Source organism: Octopus sinensis, linkage group LG3, assembly GCF_006345805.1.
Source record: "Octopus sinensis linkage group LG3, ASM634580v1, whole genome shotgun sequence".
Taxonomy (NCBI): Eukaryota; Metazoa; Mollusca; class Cephalopoda; order Octopoda; family Octopodidae; genus Octopus; species Octopus sinensis.
In genome coordinates this window covers 4990655-5009994 of record NC_042999.1, presented here as the reverse complement: position 1 = coordinate 5009994, position 19340 = coordinate 4990655, and the positions used below count along the sequence as shown (strand labels likewise).

The 19340-nt window shown below is 38.6% G+C and overlaps 1 protein-coding gene across 1 annotated transcript in view; it reads left to right on the top strand.

Moving 5' to 3' along the window:
- LOC115209228 (E3 ubiquitin-protein ligase HACE1) overlaps positions 1–18321 on the top strand; it is an 82987-nt gene extending 64666 nt beyond the window's left edge. The window contains exons 17-26 of the mRNA XM_029777499.2: positions 306–403; positions 906–993; positions 2602–2751; positions 4607–4668; positions 8124–8258; positions 8741–8872; positions 10489–10584; positions 11924–11994; positions 14054–14167; positions 17590–18321. Coding sequence (XP_029633359.1) covers positions 306–403; positions 906–993; positions 2602–2751; positions 4607–4668; positions 8124–8258; positions 8741–8872; positions 10489–10584; positions 11924–11994; positions 14054–14167; positions 17590–17692 — 1049 coding nt within the window. The 3' untranslated portion in view covers positions 17693–18321. The remainder of the gene's footprint in view (positions 1–305; positions 404–905; positions 994–2601; positions 2752–4606; positions 4669–8123; positions 8259–8740; positions 8873–10488; positions 10585–11923; positions 11995–14053; positions 14168–17589) is intronic.
- Positions 18322–19340: the final 1019 nt, after the last annotated feature.

The window sequence follows — 19340 nt, the reverse complement described above, 5'->3', positions numbered from 1 at the left end:
TGTTACTAATTATAAAGTTACATAAGTCACTCAAAGGCCTAGAATTTCATGCATGGCACATATCAAATTAAGTTATAAATCATTAATTTTCTTTTCATATTGTATTAAAATATATTCTCTACTGCACGGAGAGAAAATTTGATTAACAACTTCAATATGTGGGCTACCCACAAGATTCTGGACTTTTGAATCACTGATGTAATTTTACAGCTAAATAACACACACACACGCATGCACGCACTCACACGTTCTTCTATATTTTTCTGTAAATTCCTCTGACTCTTATATTTTTTTTCCTGTTTCAGAACGGGTCTTTGATAGTAGTTGTGAGATGTTGCACAAAATAAATTCTGGCAAATTGAAGAAAAACATTTCTGTGAAATTTGAAGGAGAAAAAGGAATGGTAAGTGGAGTGAAAGTACTTTGAAAATACTAGGAATTTATTATTATTAAGGTGGCGAGCTGGCAGAATTGTTAGTACACCAGGCAAAATGCTTAGCGGCATTTCGTCTCTACATTCGGAGTTCAAATCCTACTGAAGTTGACTTTGTTGACATGGGTTGGACGGTTTGACTGGACTGGTAAGCTGGAAGGCTGCACCAGACTCCAGTCTGATTTGACATTGTTTTCTATGGCTGGATGCCCTTCCTAACACCAACCACTCTACAGAGTGTAACGGGTACTTTTACGTGCCGCTGGCACAGGTGCTATTTGCGTGACACGACTGCAATTTTGCTCAGCTTGATGGGTTTTCTTCTCAAGCACATGATTCTATGAAAATATTTTTGGTAAAAACAGTAGATGTTAAACCATGATGCATTTCAGGACATCTTACTCAGAGATGAATTTACGGAAATATTTATGAATATTTTGTCAACAAGTTTTCTTTTTTATCAATTTTTCAGGGTTTGGGAGTCGTTAGAGAATGGTTTGATGTTTTATCTAAAGAAATTCTCAACCCAGATTATGCATTATTTACACAATCTACGGATGGTAAGTGTTTCACTAATTAATTTTCAAATAAAAATCCCATCATCAAATTATTGTAATATAATAACATATATGTAATAAATATATTATTATTATTATCATTAATAATAACAATAATAATAGTAATAATAATAATAATAATAATGATAATAATAATTGGGTTCAATACCACCCAATCTGAAATAACATCTGAAAACCTTAGAAATACCCTACAATCTAGATGCATATTGCGTAAAGTATTCTGTCTGTCTGAGGTCCTTGCTGTGACTTGACAAACAGTACAAACCCCAGTAGACACAATATCTTCAATCAACAACCTCTCGTTATTGGATACTGTGCGATGTCTATAATAATAATAATAATAGTAATAATAATGATGATGGTCACTCTTGTTAATTTCAACATATGTGTGTATTTTATGAAAGGTGGTTGGTCTGCAAAAGTTCAACCCCTCCTTGGGAGCCATCTGTCAGCAAAGGTAGACCTCAGCAATGAAATCCAACACCATATGAAGTGTGCAGGAACAGCTTTCGGCAAGCTTCAAACAAGAGTTTTTGCTGATCGCTACATCCGAACTGAAACCAAACTCATAGTGTACAGGGCAGTCATTATTCCAACCCTCCTTTACGCATCCGAAACCTGGACCCCGTATAGTCACCACCTGAAAACGCTCGAGAAATTTCACCAACGCTGTCTTCGGAAGACCCTTAACATCAGCTGGGAAGACAGAAGAACTAACGTCAGCGTGCTACAAGAAGCAAAAATGACCAGCATCGAAGCCTATGTCATCAAAGGCCAACTAAGATGGAGCGGCCACGTGGTTAGAATGACTGACAAACGACTTCCCAAACAGATCTTCTACTCGCAACTCAAAGATGGCAAGCATACAAAAGGAGGTCAGAAGAAACGCTACAAGGGCTCCCTGAAAACGAACCTCAAAAAGTGTGACATCGACTTCACTAACTGGGAGGAAACGGCAAAAAACAGACCACTCTGGAAAACCACCATCCATGAGGGAACGGCGACTTTCGAGTCGAAAAGGTCTGCAAAGCTGGAGGAGAAAAGACGACGACGGAAGGAGCGCCAACAACAACCACGTGCGACTCTCCCTTCCGGCACTAGATGTCCGCACTGCGACCGATCTTTTCAAGCAAGAATTGGTCTTATCGGTCACCCATGGACTCACCAGTAAATTTGCACGAAGACCATCATCCTCGACCTTGAGGGATTGCCATCATCATAAAAGGCGGTAAGCTGGCAGAATCGTTAGCAAGCCAGACGAAATGCGTAGCAGTATTTTGTCTGCTGCTATGTTCTGAGTTCAAATTCCGCCGGGGTCGATTTGCTTTTCATCCTTTCGGGGTCGATTAAATAAGTACCATTTACACACTGGAGGTTGATGTAATCGATTTAATCCCTTCCCCCAAATTTGAGGTCTTATGTTTCCAGTAGAAAGGATTATTATTATTATTAAAGGTATATTGTATGCTTTAGTCAGTTGAAGGACTTAATATTTCAAAAACCTATATTTTCAGGCCTAGTAATGAATTAATCTATGAATTAACCTATCCCTGTCTATCTAATCCATCATTTTCTTTCTCCATATTTTAGGTTGTACATTCCAACCGAACAGCAATTCCTCTATAAATCCTGATCATCTGAATTATTTCCGTTTTGCTGGTCATATCCTTGGTTTGGCTCTCTATCATCGACAACTGCTAAATATTTACTTCACTCGGTCATTCTATAAACATATTTTAGGTAAGTAAGCCTCTGCTTTTGCTATACTCTAAAAATAAATGGATGTCTACTTGTATAGACATAAACAAGCACACGGATCGCATTCAGTTTGTATTTAGTTTACTCTTTTACTCTTTTACTTGTTTCAGTCATTTGACTGCGGCCATGCTGGAGCACCGCTTTTAGTCGAGCAAATCGACCCCGGGACTTATTCTTTGTAAGCCTAGTACTTTATTCAATCGGTCTCTTTTTTGCTGAACCGCTAAGTAACGGGGGACGTAAACACACCAGCATCGGTTGTCAAGCAATGCTAGGGGGACAAACACAGACACACAAACATATACACATACATACATACATACATATATATATACATATATACGACGGGCTTCTTTCAGTTTCCATCAACCAAATCCACTCACAAGGCATTGGTCGGCCCGAGGCTATAGCAGAAGACACTTGCCCAAGATGCCACGCAGTGGGACTGAACCCGGAACCATGTGGTTGGTTAGCAAGCTACTTACCACACAGCCACTCCTGTATTAAAATTTTCAGAATTCAGAACAAATTGTTGTGGAAAGATTCTGACCACCCCAACTGACTAAAAGTGGACAGGCACATTACTATAAAATAAAGAACTGTGAGCAACTGATGGCAAGCAGTTCACTGTGAGCTGTTGGCAGAGAGCGTTTCACCTCGTGAAGCAGTAGTAATAGTAGAGTGAATACTTTCTTTCCCTGCTGCTTTGTGAAATTATTTATCCAACACCAGGATGTCAAAAAAATAATAGAAATTCTTTAAATAACTTTCTTTTGAATAGTTGCCGTCAGTGTTAATAATAGTTTATCTACCAAATCCACTCACAAGGTTTTGATCGACCCAAGGCTGTGGTAGAAGACACTTGCTCAAGGTCACTAGCATAGCTGCTGGGGTGGGTCGGTGCTTTTAAAGGGGCACCACTTCTGGGTCTGCTGTAGGCAATATGTGTTTTCTGTGGAGTTTGAGGGCAGCAAACGGAAGGGTCGCCCTGGGTGGCACGCACTCTAGCTACACTTGTACTCAAGGTGCCATGCAGTGGGACTGAACCTAGAACCATGTAGCTGGAAAGCAAACTTCTTACCACACAACCATGCCTGTGCCCTTATAGAATATTAAAACTAAGCTTCCATCATCATTATCATCATCATCAAGTCAGTGCCTTGCATGGATCAGGTGAGAGTATATTTGGACAGAATTTTCCATGGCTTTCTGTTGATAACCCCAACTTGTTTCCGAGCAGAGTAAACGATTATTTTTGTCCATCAAAGAGCAAACATCTCAGACATTGTTACACAAGAGATTTGCAAATAAATGGCACCATACGAATAGGCTTTTTGTTTAAAGCCAATGAACCACATGTAAAGGACAAAAGACACAGGCAAACTCATTCCCACTGCGTACACAGACACAATAAGCTTTTTTCAGAAAAAGCATTACTATAATATTGATACGTCGTAATATACTCGTGGGTGAATGTCGGAAGAACGGCCAGTATGAACGGACCAATTCTGAGGTTACACCTGTAACAAAAAAAGGTAATATAAAAGGAGAAAAGAGCTCTCTACCCCCTTTTTGACCAGGCTCCCGTGGTTTTTATGGGTTTTTCCACGAGTAACTTTTCGAAGCACCTCCCCCTATTGGGAGTTTTTACTTGTTATATTTTCGTTATCTTGCATTTTTACACGAACTTTTCAAACGGACAAAACCCTTTTTGTAACTTTCGTCCTGTGTTTTGTCCCTTTATGTTTTAATTGATTTTTGTTAGCCCTTGTGGCCAATAAACGAGAATTAATTATTATTATTATTATTATTATTTTGCTTCTATTTCCAAACTAAGGAATTCCTGTAAATTACAAAGATGTTTCCTCTATTGATCCGGACTATGCAAAGAATCTCCAGGTAAGGTCCACAATAATTATGCATCTAATTTCATAATAACAATAATCCATTCTTCTCTAGGTACAAGGCCTGACATTTTTTTGGGGGGAAAGGGGCTTGTCAGATACATCGACCCCCAGTTGTAAATGATTGTTTCTGTCATTCGTTTCCAGTCTTCTATGATCACATGTCTAAACCATGGGGGAAACGTTACCTTCCCTAGGAATAGAAACTTCACTCGAGTAGTCCCAGACAAGCAGAATAACATTAGAGATAGACAATGTTTGATTTCATTCCATTTTGGAGTTTGTTTATTTATTGATAAAAGTCAAAATAATAGACAAGGCGTAGGCGTGGCTGTGTGGTAAGTAGCTTGCTTACGAACCACTTGGTTCCGGGTTCAGTCCCACTACGTGGCACCTTGGGCAAGTGTCTTCTGCTATAGCCTCGGGCTGACCAAAGCCTTGTAAGTGGATTTGGTAGATGGAAACTGAAAGAAGCCCATCATATATATGTATATATATATGTGTGTTTGTCGCCCCAAACACATCGCTTGACAACCGGTGCTGGTGTGTTTACGTCCCTGTAACTAGCGGTTCAGTAAAAGGGACCGATAGAATAAGTACTGGGCTTACAAAGAATAAGTCCTGGGGTCGATTTGCTCGACTAAAGGCGGTGCTCCAGCATGGCCACAGTAAAATGACTGAAACAAGTAAAAGAGTAAAGAACTCTAGAAGTGGATGAAACAACATTGTGTAATAAAGAATATAGTTTCCAAAGATATTCTCTTCTAAAACTTTACCTTCAGTATCACCTGAAGAATAAAACATTTCAGTGAAAATACAATACAAGAAGACATTTCATATTTTGTAGTTCTCCCCACTGAGTTCCAAATTAAATATATCAATAAGTTATAACGATATAACTGGCACCAACTCAAACAAATAAAACCCTCAATAACTCAGCCACCATTTGATCTCTGCAAACTCTTTGAAATAATCAAAAATCCTTCAGAAAAACAAAACTTTACATAAAAATCTTATAAATAAAATATTTCCATATTCAGCCATAAATAACTATGCAAATCTAACATCAACCCTTTCGTTACTGTATTTCTGTTGAGATGCTCTTTGTTTCCTTCAATTAATTTTAAATATAACAAAGAATTTAGTAAAATAACTCAGTTATCATTAAGCTAGTGTTGGGAACATAAATTGGGACTAAGGTTTGGTGGAAGATTTTAATTCAAAACTTATGAAAACAAGACATTTGTACTACAGAGCCAGAGGCAGTCTCAGCTGGGTTGGTATCAAAAGGGTTAAGGCCCACCTTATTCTTTCTCTCTCCAACTTTAACCCTTTTGTTACCATATTTCTATTGAGATGTTCTGTGTTTCTTTCAATTGATTTTAAATATAACAAAGAATTTAGTAAAATAACTCAGTTATCATTAAGCTAGTGTTGGGAACATAAATTGGGACTAAGGTTTGGTGGAAGATTTTAATTCAAAACTTATGAAAACAAGACATTTGTACTACAGAGCCAGAGGCAGTCTCAGCTGGGTTGGTATCAAAAGGGTTAAGGCCCACCTTATTCTTTCTCTCTCCAACTTTAACCTTTTGTTACCATATTTCTATTGAGATGTTCTGTGTTTCTTTCAATTGATTTTAATATAACAAAGAATTTAGTAAAATAACTCAGTTATCATTAAGCTAGTGTTGGGAACATAAATTGGGACTAAGGTTTGGTGGAAGATTTTAATTCAAAACTTATGAAAACAAGACATTTGTACTACAGAGCCAGAGGCAGTCTCAGCTGGGTTGGTATCAAAAGGGTTAAGGCCCACCTTATTCTTTCTCTCTCCAACTTTAACCCTTTTGTTACCATATTTCTATTGAGATGTTCTGTGTTTCTTTCAATTGATTTTAAATATAACAAAGAATTTAGTAAAATAACTCAGTTATCATTAAGCTAGTGTTGGGAACATAAATTGGGACTAAGGTTTGGTGGAAGATTTTAATTCAAAACTTATGAAAACAAGACATTTGTACTACAGAGCCAGAGGCAGTCTCAGCTGGGTTGGTATCAAAAGGTTAAGGCCCACCTTATTCTTTCTCTCTCCAACTTTAACCCTTTTGTTACCATATTTCTATTGAGATGTTCTGTGTTTCTTTCAATTGATTTTAAATATAACAAAGAATTTAGTAAAATAACTCAGTTATCATTAAGCTAGTGTTGGGAACATAAATTGGGACTAAGGTTTGGTGGAAGATTTTAATTCAAAACTTATGAAAACAAGACATTTGTACTACAGAGCCAGAGGCAGTCTCAGCTGGGTTTGTATCAAAAGGGTTAAGGCCCACCTTATTCTTTCTCTCTCCAACTTTAACCCTTTTGTTACCATATTTCTATTGAGATGTTCTGTGTTTCTTTCAATTGATTTTAAATATAACAAAGAATTTAGTAAAATAACTTAGTTATCATTAAGCTAGTGTTAAAAACATAAATTTTTAATTAAGGTTTGATGGAAGATTTTAATTCAGAACTTATGAAAACAAGACATCTGTGCTACAAAGCCAGAGGCAGTTTCAGCCGGGTTAGTATCAAAAGGGTTAAAACTAGAAATCAACTCCTCTACAGAGTTTCCGACAATCTTATAGTTTTCTTAGAAAAAAACATGGAATTTGCACAGGTACTGATGATTAGAGATTAATATAAGAGCTAATTTGTTTGATCTCGTACTGATCTTGTCAATATGTATATATAGGCGCAGGAGTGGCTGTGTGGTAAGTAGCTTGTTTACCAACCACATGGTTCCAGGTTCAGTCCCACTACGTGGCACCTTGGGCAAGTGTCTTCTACTATAGCCTCGGGCCGACCAAATCTCTGTGAGTGAATTTGGTAGACGGAAACTGAAAGAAGCCCATCGTATATATATATATATATATGTGTGTGTGTGTGTGTGTTTGTCCCCCTAGCATTGCTTGACAACCGATGCTGGTGTGTTTATGTCCCCGTTACTTAGCGGTTCGGCAAAAGAGACCAATAGAATAAGTACTGGGCTTACAAAAGAATAAATCCTGGGGTCGAGTTGCTCGATTAAAGGTGGTGCTCCAGCATGGCCGCAGTCAAATGACTGAAAAAAGTAAAAGAATATGAAACCTAATATTCCTGTGAATAAGGCAGAATCGTTAGCATGCCGGGCAAAATGTTTACTGGCATTTTGTTTGTCTTTATTTTCTGGGTTCAAATTCTGCAAAGGTCAACTTTGCCTTTCATCCTTTCGGGGGTCAATAAATTAAGTACCAGTTATGTACTGGAGTTGGTCTGATTGACTGGCCCCCACCCTCAAAATTTCAGGCCTTGTACCTGTAGTAGAAAGAACTGAGTCCTCCCTTCCCCCAAAATTGCTACCCTTGAGGCAAAAATTTGAAATCATTATTATTATTATATTATTATTATTATTATTTTGTCCAGTGGTTACTTGATCATGAAATCAACAACTTGGGATTGAACCTAACATTCTCCGTACAAACTGATGTCTTTGGTATGTTACAAGAAATTGAACTGAAGCCTGGTGGCAGCAAACAGACCGTCAACGACAGCAATAAGGTAAACACTCCTCTTTAACTATGTTGTATTAGCAACTGCTAATCTTTATATATAAAAGTCAAGTTGTGTGTCTGTCTCCTACGATTTAGATTCCTAACTACTCCCACATTTTGCGGTGCAGTTTAACCAAAAGCGGGTATCTTATAGTTGTGATTCATATCGAGCCCTTCTGGGTATTAGCGCGATGAGTCTACGATATTAAAAAAAATTTACCATCATTTTTTTTCCATTTTAATGCATTTTTTTCGCTATTATATAAGGGAAGTAACTCTCTAAAAATGTCTACAATGAGTCAACGATTTAAAAAAAAATTTACCATCATTTTTTTTTCATTTTTAATGCATTTTTTTGGCTATAACTCTCTAAGAATGCTTATATAGTTATTTCCCTTACAAACCCGAGCAATGCCGGGCGATATTGCTAGTATTCTCATATTTTTACAAATGACGTTAAACGAAGCTGCTCCCTGATTATCCTTTCAGCATGAATATGTCCAGCTGGTCACCGAACTGAGAATGACAAAAGCAATCCAACCCCAAATTAATAGTTTCCTACAGGGCTTTCACGAATACATTCCACAGTCACTGGTGCAGATGTTTAACGAATACGAATTGGTGAGTCTGACAGTTTTTTTCTTATTTCAACGAATCAATAATTGATAACTTGGTTTTCAAATCTGGTTTGTTGTCATCATTTAACGTCTGTTGTCCATGCTGGCATTGGTGGGGTGGTTTGACTAGAGCTGGCAAGTTGGGGAGCTGCATTAGACATCATCATCATCATTTAACGTTCGTTTTCCATGCTAGCATGGGTTGGACAGTTCGACAGGTGTCTGTTAAGCCATGGAGGCTGCACCAGGCTGGTTTGGCAGTGTTTCTACAGCTTGATGCCCTTCCTAACGCCAACCACTCCGTGAGTGTACTGGGTGTTTTTACGTGCCACCGGCACAAGGGCCAGAGCGGGCTGGCAAACAGCCAGGATCGGTTGGTACTTTTACGTGTCAACGATATGGATGCCAGTCACGTGTCGCTGGCATCTGCCACGTTCGGACGGTGCTTTTTACGTATCACCGGCACGGGTCTTAACTACAATTTCCATTTGAATTTCTACAGCTTGATGCCCTTCCTAATGCCAACCATTTTGCAGAGTGTGCTGGGTGCTTTTATGTGCTGCCACATGGGCGTTTTTACATGGCACTACAAGAAGTGCTTTACATCACTAGAGGAACCGGTCTTAACACTTCTGCTGTGGGGCATGGGTCTTCTTGAGCATAGTAAGGCACCAGGCATCTTGATCCTTTTCTTTCTGCTTTACAGGAAAAGGTTTTGGTATTTTTCATTTTTGGATTTGATTTGCAAGATTCTTGATGTCATCTCCTGTGTTGAAACAAACTTCATTGTATTTTGGGAGGGTCATTAAGCCAATAATAACACATACTGGTTCAATTTCACTTCTTTTATTACTATTAGTCAATTGGTTAACAAATCAACTAATCAATTGTTTGGCTGAGTCATTTGGTCACTCAATCACTCAGGTTTCTTAAAAAGCACCACATGTTCGTGACCAATGCCAGTGCCACCTTGACTGTCTTCCGTGCCAGTGGTACATAAAAAGCACCAATCGATCGTGGCTGTTGCCAGCCTCCCCTGGCACCTGTACTGGTGGCACGTAAAAAGCACCCACTACACTCACGGAGTGGTTGGCATTAGGAAGGGCATCCAGTTGTAGAAACTCTGCCAGATCAGACTGGAGCCTGGTGCAGCCTCCTGGCTTCCCAGACCACAGTCGAACCATCCAACCCATGCTAGCATGGAAAATGGGCATTAAACAATGATGATGATGATGCTTTGCAAGATTCTTGATGTAATCTCCTGTGTTGAAACAAACTTCATTGCATTTTGGGAGGGTCATTAAGCCAATAATAACACATACTGGTTCCATTTCATTTCTTTTATTATTATTTGTCAATTGGTTAACGAATCAACTAATCAATTGTTTGGCTAAATCATTTGGTCAATTAATCACACAGGTTTGTCAAAAATCATTTTGTCCCCATTTGTGACCCCTTCGTTGACATGCCCTCTCTGCTGTAATTTTTATGAAATGCAATGTTTCTACCAAATTTTTCTCTTAATTATTTATGTTTTGCATCTTCCATTGGAATCTAATCTCAATCCTGACTATTGAACCCCTTCGAATGCTGCATCTTTTGTTTTTCTTTCATCTCCAGGAGCTGATGTTATCTGGTCTTCCAACGATTGATCTGCTGGACTGGAAAGAGAATACAGTCTATAGTACTTATAATAAGGATTCTCAAGTGATTCAAGTGAGCGATTTGTTTTATAATCTTATAATAATGCTTTATTATTGTTGTTGTTGTTGTTGGTGTTCTGTTAAATATAGACTCAGTGCATGCTTAATATGTATCATTACCCTTCATTTTCTGTAAAAAAACAAAAAAAGATGTCTTGATGGGCTGTTTCCATTCAAAAGCTATTAGTATGGTTCACCCAAAAAGTTGAAGAATCTGAAATAAAAAAAAGAAAGGACTTTTCCACAGAATAATGGAAACATAACAATGGTGGTGTCATAGTGTGAAAACCAGCTGGGAAAAGTTTTATCAAAATTGGTGCCGGTGGCACATAAAAAGCACCATCTGAATGTGGCCGATGTCAGCGCCGCCTCGACTGGCTTCTGTGCCGGTGGCACATAAAAAGCACCATCCGAACGTGGCCGATGCCAGCGCTGCCTTGACTGGCTTCCGAGCCGGTGGCACATTGAAAGCACCAACCGATCGTGGCCGATGCCAGACACCCCTGGCACCTGTGCAGGTGGAACGTAAAAAGCACCCACTACACTCGCGGAATGGTTGGCATCCAGTTGTAGAAACTCTGCCAGATCAGACTGGAGCCTGGTGCAGCCCCTGGCTTCCCAGACCCCAGTCAAACCGTCCAACCCATGCAAGCGCGGAAAACGGACGTTAAACGATGATGATGATGATTCACAGAAAACCAAGAAATCCTAAATTTCACTCCTAAGCTAATTTGCATGGTTCTGGGTGTATATTATGTATAAAACCAAATCATTGTTATAGATACAGGAGTGGCTGTGTGGTAAGTAGCTTGCTTACCAACCACATGGTTCCAGGTTCAGTCCTACTGCATGGAACCTTGGGCAAGTGTCTTGTACTATAGCCTTGGGCTGACCAAAGCCTTATGAGTGGATTTGGTAGACGGAAACTGAAAGAAGCCTGTCGTATATACATATTTGTGGGTGTGTTTATGTCCCTGTAACATTAGCGGTTCGGCAAAAGATACCGATAGAATAAGTATTAGGCTAACAAAGAATAAGTTCTGGAGTTGATTTCTTTGACTAACACCTTTAAGGTGGTGCTCAAGCATGGCCATAAGCAAATGACTGAAACAAGTGAAAGAATAATAGGAAAAAAAACAAAAACAATAATCATAACCTTAGCATTCATGTGTCTCTGTATTACAGTTGGTTTTCAGTTGTCTTGGCCCTCAGTGTGCTGCTTCTGGCCAACCAATGTCTTGCAAGTGAATTTGGTAGTTAGAAATTATATTTTAGTCATTATTCAACTTAACCCTCCCCTGAAATTGCTGGCCCTGTGCCAAAATTTGAAACCATTATTGTCTTCTTTCCAGTGGTTCTGGGACGTCCTTGAAGAAATCTCTGTACCAGAACGCATCATGCTGCTACAATTTGTAACTGGCAGGTATGTTCCTCCGCTTCTTGTATTATAGTCACACCTCATTTAATTACTCATTCTTAATTGCTGCTGGTGCTGGGTCCTGATCAAAATATTCTGCAATATTTAATCATGTCTCTTAAATTTAAATCCCATTTGTGTGAATATTTGTCTAAATCAAATTCCAATCAGTGAAGAGAAGGGTCATTTAAACCCTTGTTCTCATGTAAAGAATACTTTGATGACCATTCGTTTTGTATCCAGTAGCTGGACGGTTTTATAGAAATTTTGAAATGGTGGTGAGCAAGCAGAATGTTAGCACGCCGGGTGAAATGCTTATCAGTATTTCGTCTGCCGTTACGTTCTGAGTTCAAATTCCGCTGAGGTCGACTTTGCCTTTCATCCTTTCGGGGTCAATAAAATTGACTTAATCCCTTTGTCTGTCCCCTCTATGTTTAGCCCCTTGTGGGCAATAAAGAAATAAGAAATTTTGAAATGGGAGGGTCATTACATCAATAGTAATAAACACATGCACTGGTTCAATATCACTTCTCTATTGTTAGTTAATTGGTTAAATATCTGATCGATTGTTTAATGTGTTAAACACTCAATCAGTTGTTTGTCCTTTTTGCTACTATCATGGCTTCATCAGTGACATGTCTCCCCTCTTCAAGGTCTGCCTTGTATTTCAGCACTTAGATTCACATCAAGAATCTTTCAAACTGAAAATAGAAATAATAATTCAGCAATTATTATCCCACATAGGTGCGGGAGTGGCTGTGTGTAGTAAGTAGCTTGCTAACCAACCACATGGTTCCGGGTTCAGTCCCACTGCGTGGCATCTTAGGCAAGTGTCTTCTGCTATAGCCTTGTGAGTGGATTTGGTAGACGGAAACTGAAAGAAGCCTGTCGTATATATGTATATATATGTATGTGTGTGTATATGTTTGTGTGTCTGTATTTGTCCCTCTAGCATTGCTTGACAACTGATGCTGGAGTGTTTACGTCCCCGTCACTTAACGGTTCAGCAAAAGAAACCGATAGAATAAGTACTGAGATTACAAAGAATAAGTCCTGGGGTCGATTTGCTCGACTAAAGGTGGTGCTCCAGCATGGCCGCAGTCAAATGACTGAAACAAGCAAAAGAGTAAGTGCTCACCTAACAGTGAAAATCCCAACAATAACGTATTCATTCTCTCTCAACATCCTAACGAGACGTCTGCGTTGGCTGGGTCATGCCCTCCGTCGTCAACCAGGAGAATTCATCTACGAAGCAATTGCCCCAGCTCACCCTCAGAGTTGGCGAAAGCGATGTGGTGGACAATGAAAAACCTGGCTGATGACAGTCAAGGCTGATCTGGAACCCAACCTAGGCCCCCATGTCTACGGCATTCGCCACTGGAATAGGGGGTGGTTGGAGATCACGCGGCCGTTAGCCTCAAATCGCCAGGCCTGGTCGGTGTTTGTGAGAGATGCAGCATTGAGGATAAATGAAGCCAGCTCAACCCACCCTGGGTGAATGCTGTCTCAAGACAAGAAGAAAGAAGGCAGCGAGCTGACAGTCGTTAGCATGCTGGGCGAAATGCTTAGCGGTGTTCTGAGTTCAAATTCCACCAAGTTCGACTTTGCCTTTCATCCTTTCGGGGTCGATAAATTAAGTACCAGTTACGCACTGGGATCGATCTAATCAACTTAATCCCTTTGTTTGTCGTCTCTATGTTTAGCCCCTTGTGGGCAATAAATAAATAAGACAAGAATATGTTTTGGCAGATTTAAACATGAATATCTGAATGCTGTTGATTTTCATCATCAGAGAATCACCTCCTTTAGATGATACCTTGTTTGGATAGTGTGTGCACCCCATGAATTATTATCTGTTTGGCAGACACCAGCAAGTAATTTGTCTCTTGATTTTCTATAAAATAAAAAAACTTCATTGGTCTGGTGGAGTAGCTTTGACCGAAACACAGCTGTATCTTGAATGTGAATTACATGTTGATTAAGAGTTGTCTTAATCTCTTAAGGAAAGAGATCCCATCAGATTCTTGCGTGTTTTTTAAAATCCTTTTTTATTTTTTTGTTTTAGTTCTCGAGTGCCATATGGAGGGTTTGCTAATCTAAATGGTGTTGGAAGCACTCAAAAGTTTTCTGTCAACCACATGGCTTATAGCCCTGGATGCTTACCAACTGCCAGCACCTGGTATGTCCAGTTTTATATTTTCAGTATTCTCTCATATAAACCTCCTTTTGCTCTTGTCATATGCAACAGAATCTGTATTTGATTAAAATAGTCATCTGTGTATCATACTTAATGTAAATACATTGCAAAGAAAACAAATTTACTGCAGCATTCATCCAGAAATCCTCTCTTATGGATGGTGTGTTTAAAAATGCCCCTAGTGGGACAGAACTGGGTTTAACATTCTCCCTAAGCACTGAAACCTTTTTCCTCTGCTTCTTGGCACAGCAAAGAGATGAATACTGCAGTTAATTTGATTTTTATGAGGTGTTTGCATTATGGTACTCACGTGGCTATCTTTTCGCTGTCATTTCATGAGATGAACGATTTTACAAATTCATTTAAAAGTAATTCCAGCATCCAATTAGCTTTAACAGTAATTAGGTTTACTTAAGGTACAGCCTGTTACTTTGGTTAAATATAAAGAAAGCCCCGTTGCACATATGGCCACTGCCTCAATAAGTACAACACTTTAGCTATAGTCTATGCCTGTCTCATCATAACTCTCTCTCCTTTCTTTTTTAACTGGTGCTACTACGTGTCTCCCATACATCAAGACACCTATCTGTCCTCCTAATCTCTTCACTGACATAAAGCCATCACCACCACCACCCTCTCTACTACTCCCTCCACTCAGCCGAATTACTTGGTGACCCTGTGAGCACTGGTGTCATGTAAAAAGCACCCGAAAACAATTGGGGGCTATTTTTGAGAATTGTTTTCCACTCGTGGGTGTTTCTGAACAGGTCCTCCATCTTTGTTTCATTTTCTCTGTTTTGTGCATCCGTAGTTCTACCATATTTCTGTGTACCAGACCTTTAGCTGCTGTTTTTAGCATAACGAGTTTTCTGGTGAGGGCTTCATTTGCTTTCCCTGCTTCAGCAGAAATCTACGGATGCACAAACGCACAAAACGGAGAAAATGAAACAACCTGTTCAGAAACACCTGCGAGTGGGGAACGGTTCTCAAAAGTAGCCCCCAAAATTCCCATGTCCTCGGAATCTACAGAGTTCAAGGTATAATTTGTAGAGAATTTCATTAAAAAAATATCCATTTTCTTGAAAGTTATGATTTGAAGTGGACTACAGTGAAATTCCCCACCCCAACCCCTCCTAAAACACTTCCCCCCCAAAATTTTGTATATTAGCAATCTACATGATATAAAACACATATTTGTAGAGAATTTCATTAAAAACATCCATATACGCATGTACACATATTTTGTAAATTACCTACATGTTTTCACATACCCCTTCTATGGACAATTTTATCAATTTTTGACACTTTAGAGACATCAGATCTTGAATATGATGAAAACTATCTGATGTCTCTAAAGTGTCAAAAATTGATAAAATTGTCCACAGAAAGGAATGTAAAGAATTTTCTTTTAATAACTCATTCTGTTATTGGTATACTAAAACAATAAATTTAACATAACCCTATGCATGTCTCACCAAAATATTACCATGCCCCACATTGGGAATCATGGTATAAGAGCATAGAGAAGCTCCCAGGGGCATCCTATCTTGAAATCCTGGAGGACTATGATAAATAGGAGGGGGCTGAGGACTGAACCCTGGTGGGCCCCTACCCAGAATTCTTCACCATACTCGTTGCCAACTCTCGCCTTACAGCATCCCTGTACATGGCTTGTACAGTTCTCACTAGGCTATAGGCGACACTGTTTTCATACCCTCAATTGCTTTATCTACCAAGGTAGTCAATTCGGATAGCCGGTCCCTCTGTTGGGTCGACATTCAGCAGATTCTCTCTCTCTCTCTCCCCCATTGATTCTCTTCATTTAGCAACCCTTTCATAGTGGCATCTGAGAGAATCCATTCATAAGGAGTAGCAGCAGGACAACAGCTTTAAGGAGCCAAACACAGAAAGGAGACACATCATGGGTGCAGCTGAGGGATTGGAGGATGCTGGGAAGTGACTGACTTCACGTTACTCAGCTGGGTGGTCTTTCCTTGGGTTAAGGGTAGGAGTAGTACTTCATTATGGATGGTGGTGGTGGTCATGGGTGGCAAATGCAACATGCTGAAGCAAGAGGCTGAGAGAGAGGGAATGATCTTAAGTTATATTACTGGTTTCTTGTAGAGTCACTGAAAAATAAAAGCTTTCAGAAAAGTATAAATGTTCAAAAGGTGTGTTGTGAAATGATTAACTGAAAACCAAGTCACAATGTTGATACAGTGAGGAGTTTTAATTTCTAGAATCCACTGGTTTCTTATAATCAAATCTGGGCACCAAACTGTTAATTAATGAAGTTAACATTTTCGTTAACGATCTCTAACTTAAGTCAATTAGTCCAATAATGATTTCCAAAGTTAACTTCAATTGAATTGAAATTAATGATTTCATAGTTTTGGCACATTTTAACCCTTTAGTGCTTGCATTATTCTACCAAAATTAATCCTTTTTTATCCACTTTGTTTTGAACTAATCATGCATTATCTTGTAGCTTTGAGATTTTGATGAGGTAACTGTTAATTTTTAAAACGAGATTGTAGGATTGGTGAGAGAGACCAGATCTGGCCAGTTTGAACATAAAACAGGCAGAATACTTTTGGCCGGATATGGCCGGTTTAATTGCTAAAGGTGTTTTTAGGTGGATTTAGAGTAAAAACTAATTTTGTTTTTTTTTCTATAATAAAAATTAACGTTAATGGTTTATCAATAACTTCCATTAACTGATTCACATTTCGTTTGCAAGATTCTTTATATGAGTTGGTCTGTTGTGTCTGGGGAGAGTCATTTTCTTTTTGTGCCTTATAATGTAACACACTCACCGGTAAAATTTCCACTTTTTTTCCTTATTTTTATATTCCTAAAATTTTCGTTGCGTCTTGAAACCTTTTCAAAAGTCTTGACTTGCAAATTTTAGGGAAATAAAAATAAGAAATTTTACCAGTGTGTGAGTTAAATTATAAGGCACAAAAAGAAAATGACACTCCCCAGACACAACAGAACTGATTCACAGTTATCGACGTTAACTTTTTGATCAATGGATTAAAAATTAACGTTTTGCTTAACGCAGCCCAACTTTGCTTATAATAATACATTATTGAAACCGTATTTCTACAGATGATTTAACTAAGTGTGTTTGCCAGAAAAACAAACACTTCAGCATTCAGATTACTCTATCAAATGTAAGGCTTATTTATCCATATTGCTTTAAATTAATCATGCTTTATCTCGTAGCTTTGAAATTTCAATAATAGGACTATTTTCAGAATGACATTGAAGGGTAGGTATGAAAAGCTAGATCTGGTCAGTTTTTTAAATAGTGGACATGGCATGTTTTAATAGTCCCTTGTAATAAGTGCATCATTAAATGTAATTATGTATGAAAATGTTTCTTTTTTTTCATATTTCAGTATCAATCTAATGCGTCTGCCCGATTATCCCACCATGGAAGAGCTAAAAGACAGACTCCTTGTCGCTATTCACTGTGGTAGCCAAGGATACGGAGTCGCTTAAATGTCAAAACATTTAAAGAATGAATTTTTTTTTTTCATTGAGATCCATTCTTTTATTCATTATTTCAAGAGATTTATCTTAGTTTTTATCTCTACTTTAGCTCTAATTACAGCTAATTAAAAATGGTACACCTGAAATATAGTAGCCCTGTTTACAGCTAATTAAAATATAGCTCAAAGCAATTAAAAACCGGTGCAATTTTTAATCATTCTTTCAACAATGGATCCACCTAATTTTTTATTATTATTATTTAAAGGTGAAATGCTTTTGGGTCAGAAACCTATCTTAGACTTTTTTATTTTATTTAACAGATAATTCTACTGCTTATAGCTAGCTATAATATAATATGCAGTATAATAATGCTGACATAAACTTATATATTTATAGTGAAGAGTAAAACAGGAATAGTCAGCGTTCAACAATAAATTATGATTTTTAATCCATTCCCCTAAAACAAAAGAAAATGAAAAAAAAATAAGAAAAAGAAGCAAGTGTCTTGGATATTTGTACATCAACAGATGAAACTGTCAACCCACACTCCGCAATCTATTTAAAAAAAAATACTGAAATCATTTATATAAAATAAATTATTCTATTTAAAACTCGAAATAAACGAACCATTTATAAAATATGTTTTTTCTTTCCTTATTTTTCTCTTTCTTCCTGTTTTTTGGTAACTGGAAAAAAATCTGACTACAATTGTTTCAGCTTTGCTAAAAACATCAACCTTACAACACTGACATAATTCCAAGCAGATGAGTAATGGTCAAGAAGGCCTGAGACTGGCCACTTTAGAGCATTGACGTTGGGTTGGCGGGGGGACTTTATTTGCCAATCATCATCATCAAACATCCATTTTCCATGCTGGCATGGTTGGACGGTTTGACAGGAGCTGGCAAGCCAGAGGGCAGCACCAGGCTCCAATTGTTTGTTTTGGCAAGGTTTCTACAGCTGGATGCCCTTCCCAATGCCAACCACTTTACAGAATGTGGACTGGGTGCTTTTCACATGGGTCTAGTACCAGCAGGGGTTGCCAAGTAACTTTGAAGACAAAGTCCTCTTAGGTGAGAGAAGGAGTGGAACCCAAGGGTGAAGTGGCTGTGTGCAAGGCAAGAAGGGGCTAACTGGCACTCCATCGGTTATAAGGATGAGCGTTCCAGTTGATCCAATCAGTGGAACAGCCTGCTCATGAAATTCACATACAAGTGGCTGAGCACTCCACAGACATGTATACCCTTAAAACGTAATTCTCAGAGATTTGGTGGGACATACAATGTGACAAGGCTGGCCCTTTGAAATATAGGCACACCTCTTTTGTTGCCAGCTGAGCAAACTGGAGCAATGCGAAATAATGTGTCTTGTGCAGGGACACAAAGCACCGGAGGAAACCAAACTCCCAACCTTATGATCATGAGATAAGTACCCCTTACCTCAAAGCCATGCACCTTCACACAATGTAAATATCTGAAGCTGGGTACCGCACTGTTTAGTGTTTAGCATCCCTCTTAGGTTAGTATCACTTTTCAAGAGCCACACGCCTTTACGAGGTAAGAGAACGATAGAGGGACAAAGATATTTGTCTTATTATAGAGAAGACACTTGGCCAGTTGTAAGTTTTACAAATATTCCTCTGCAAAAAAGAAAAAAT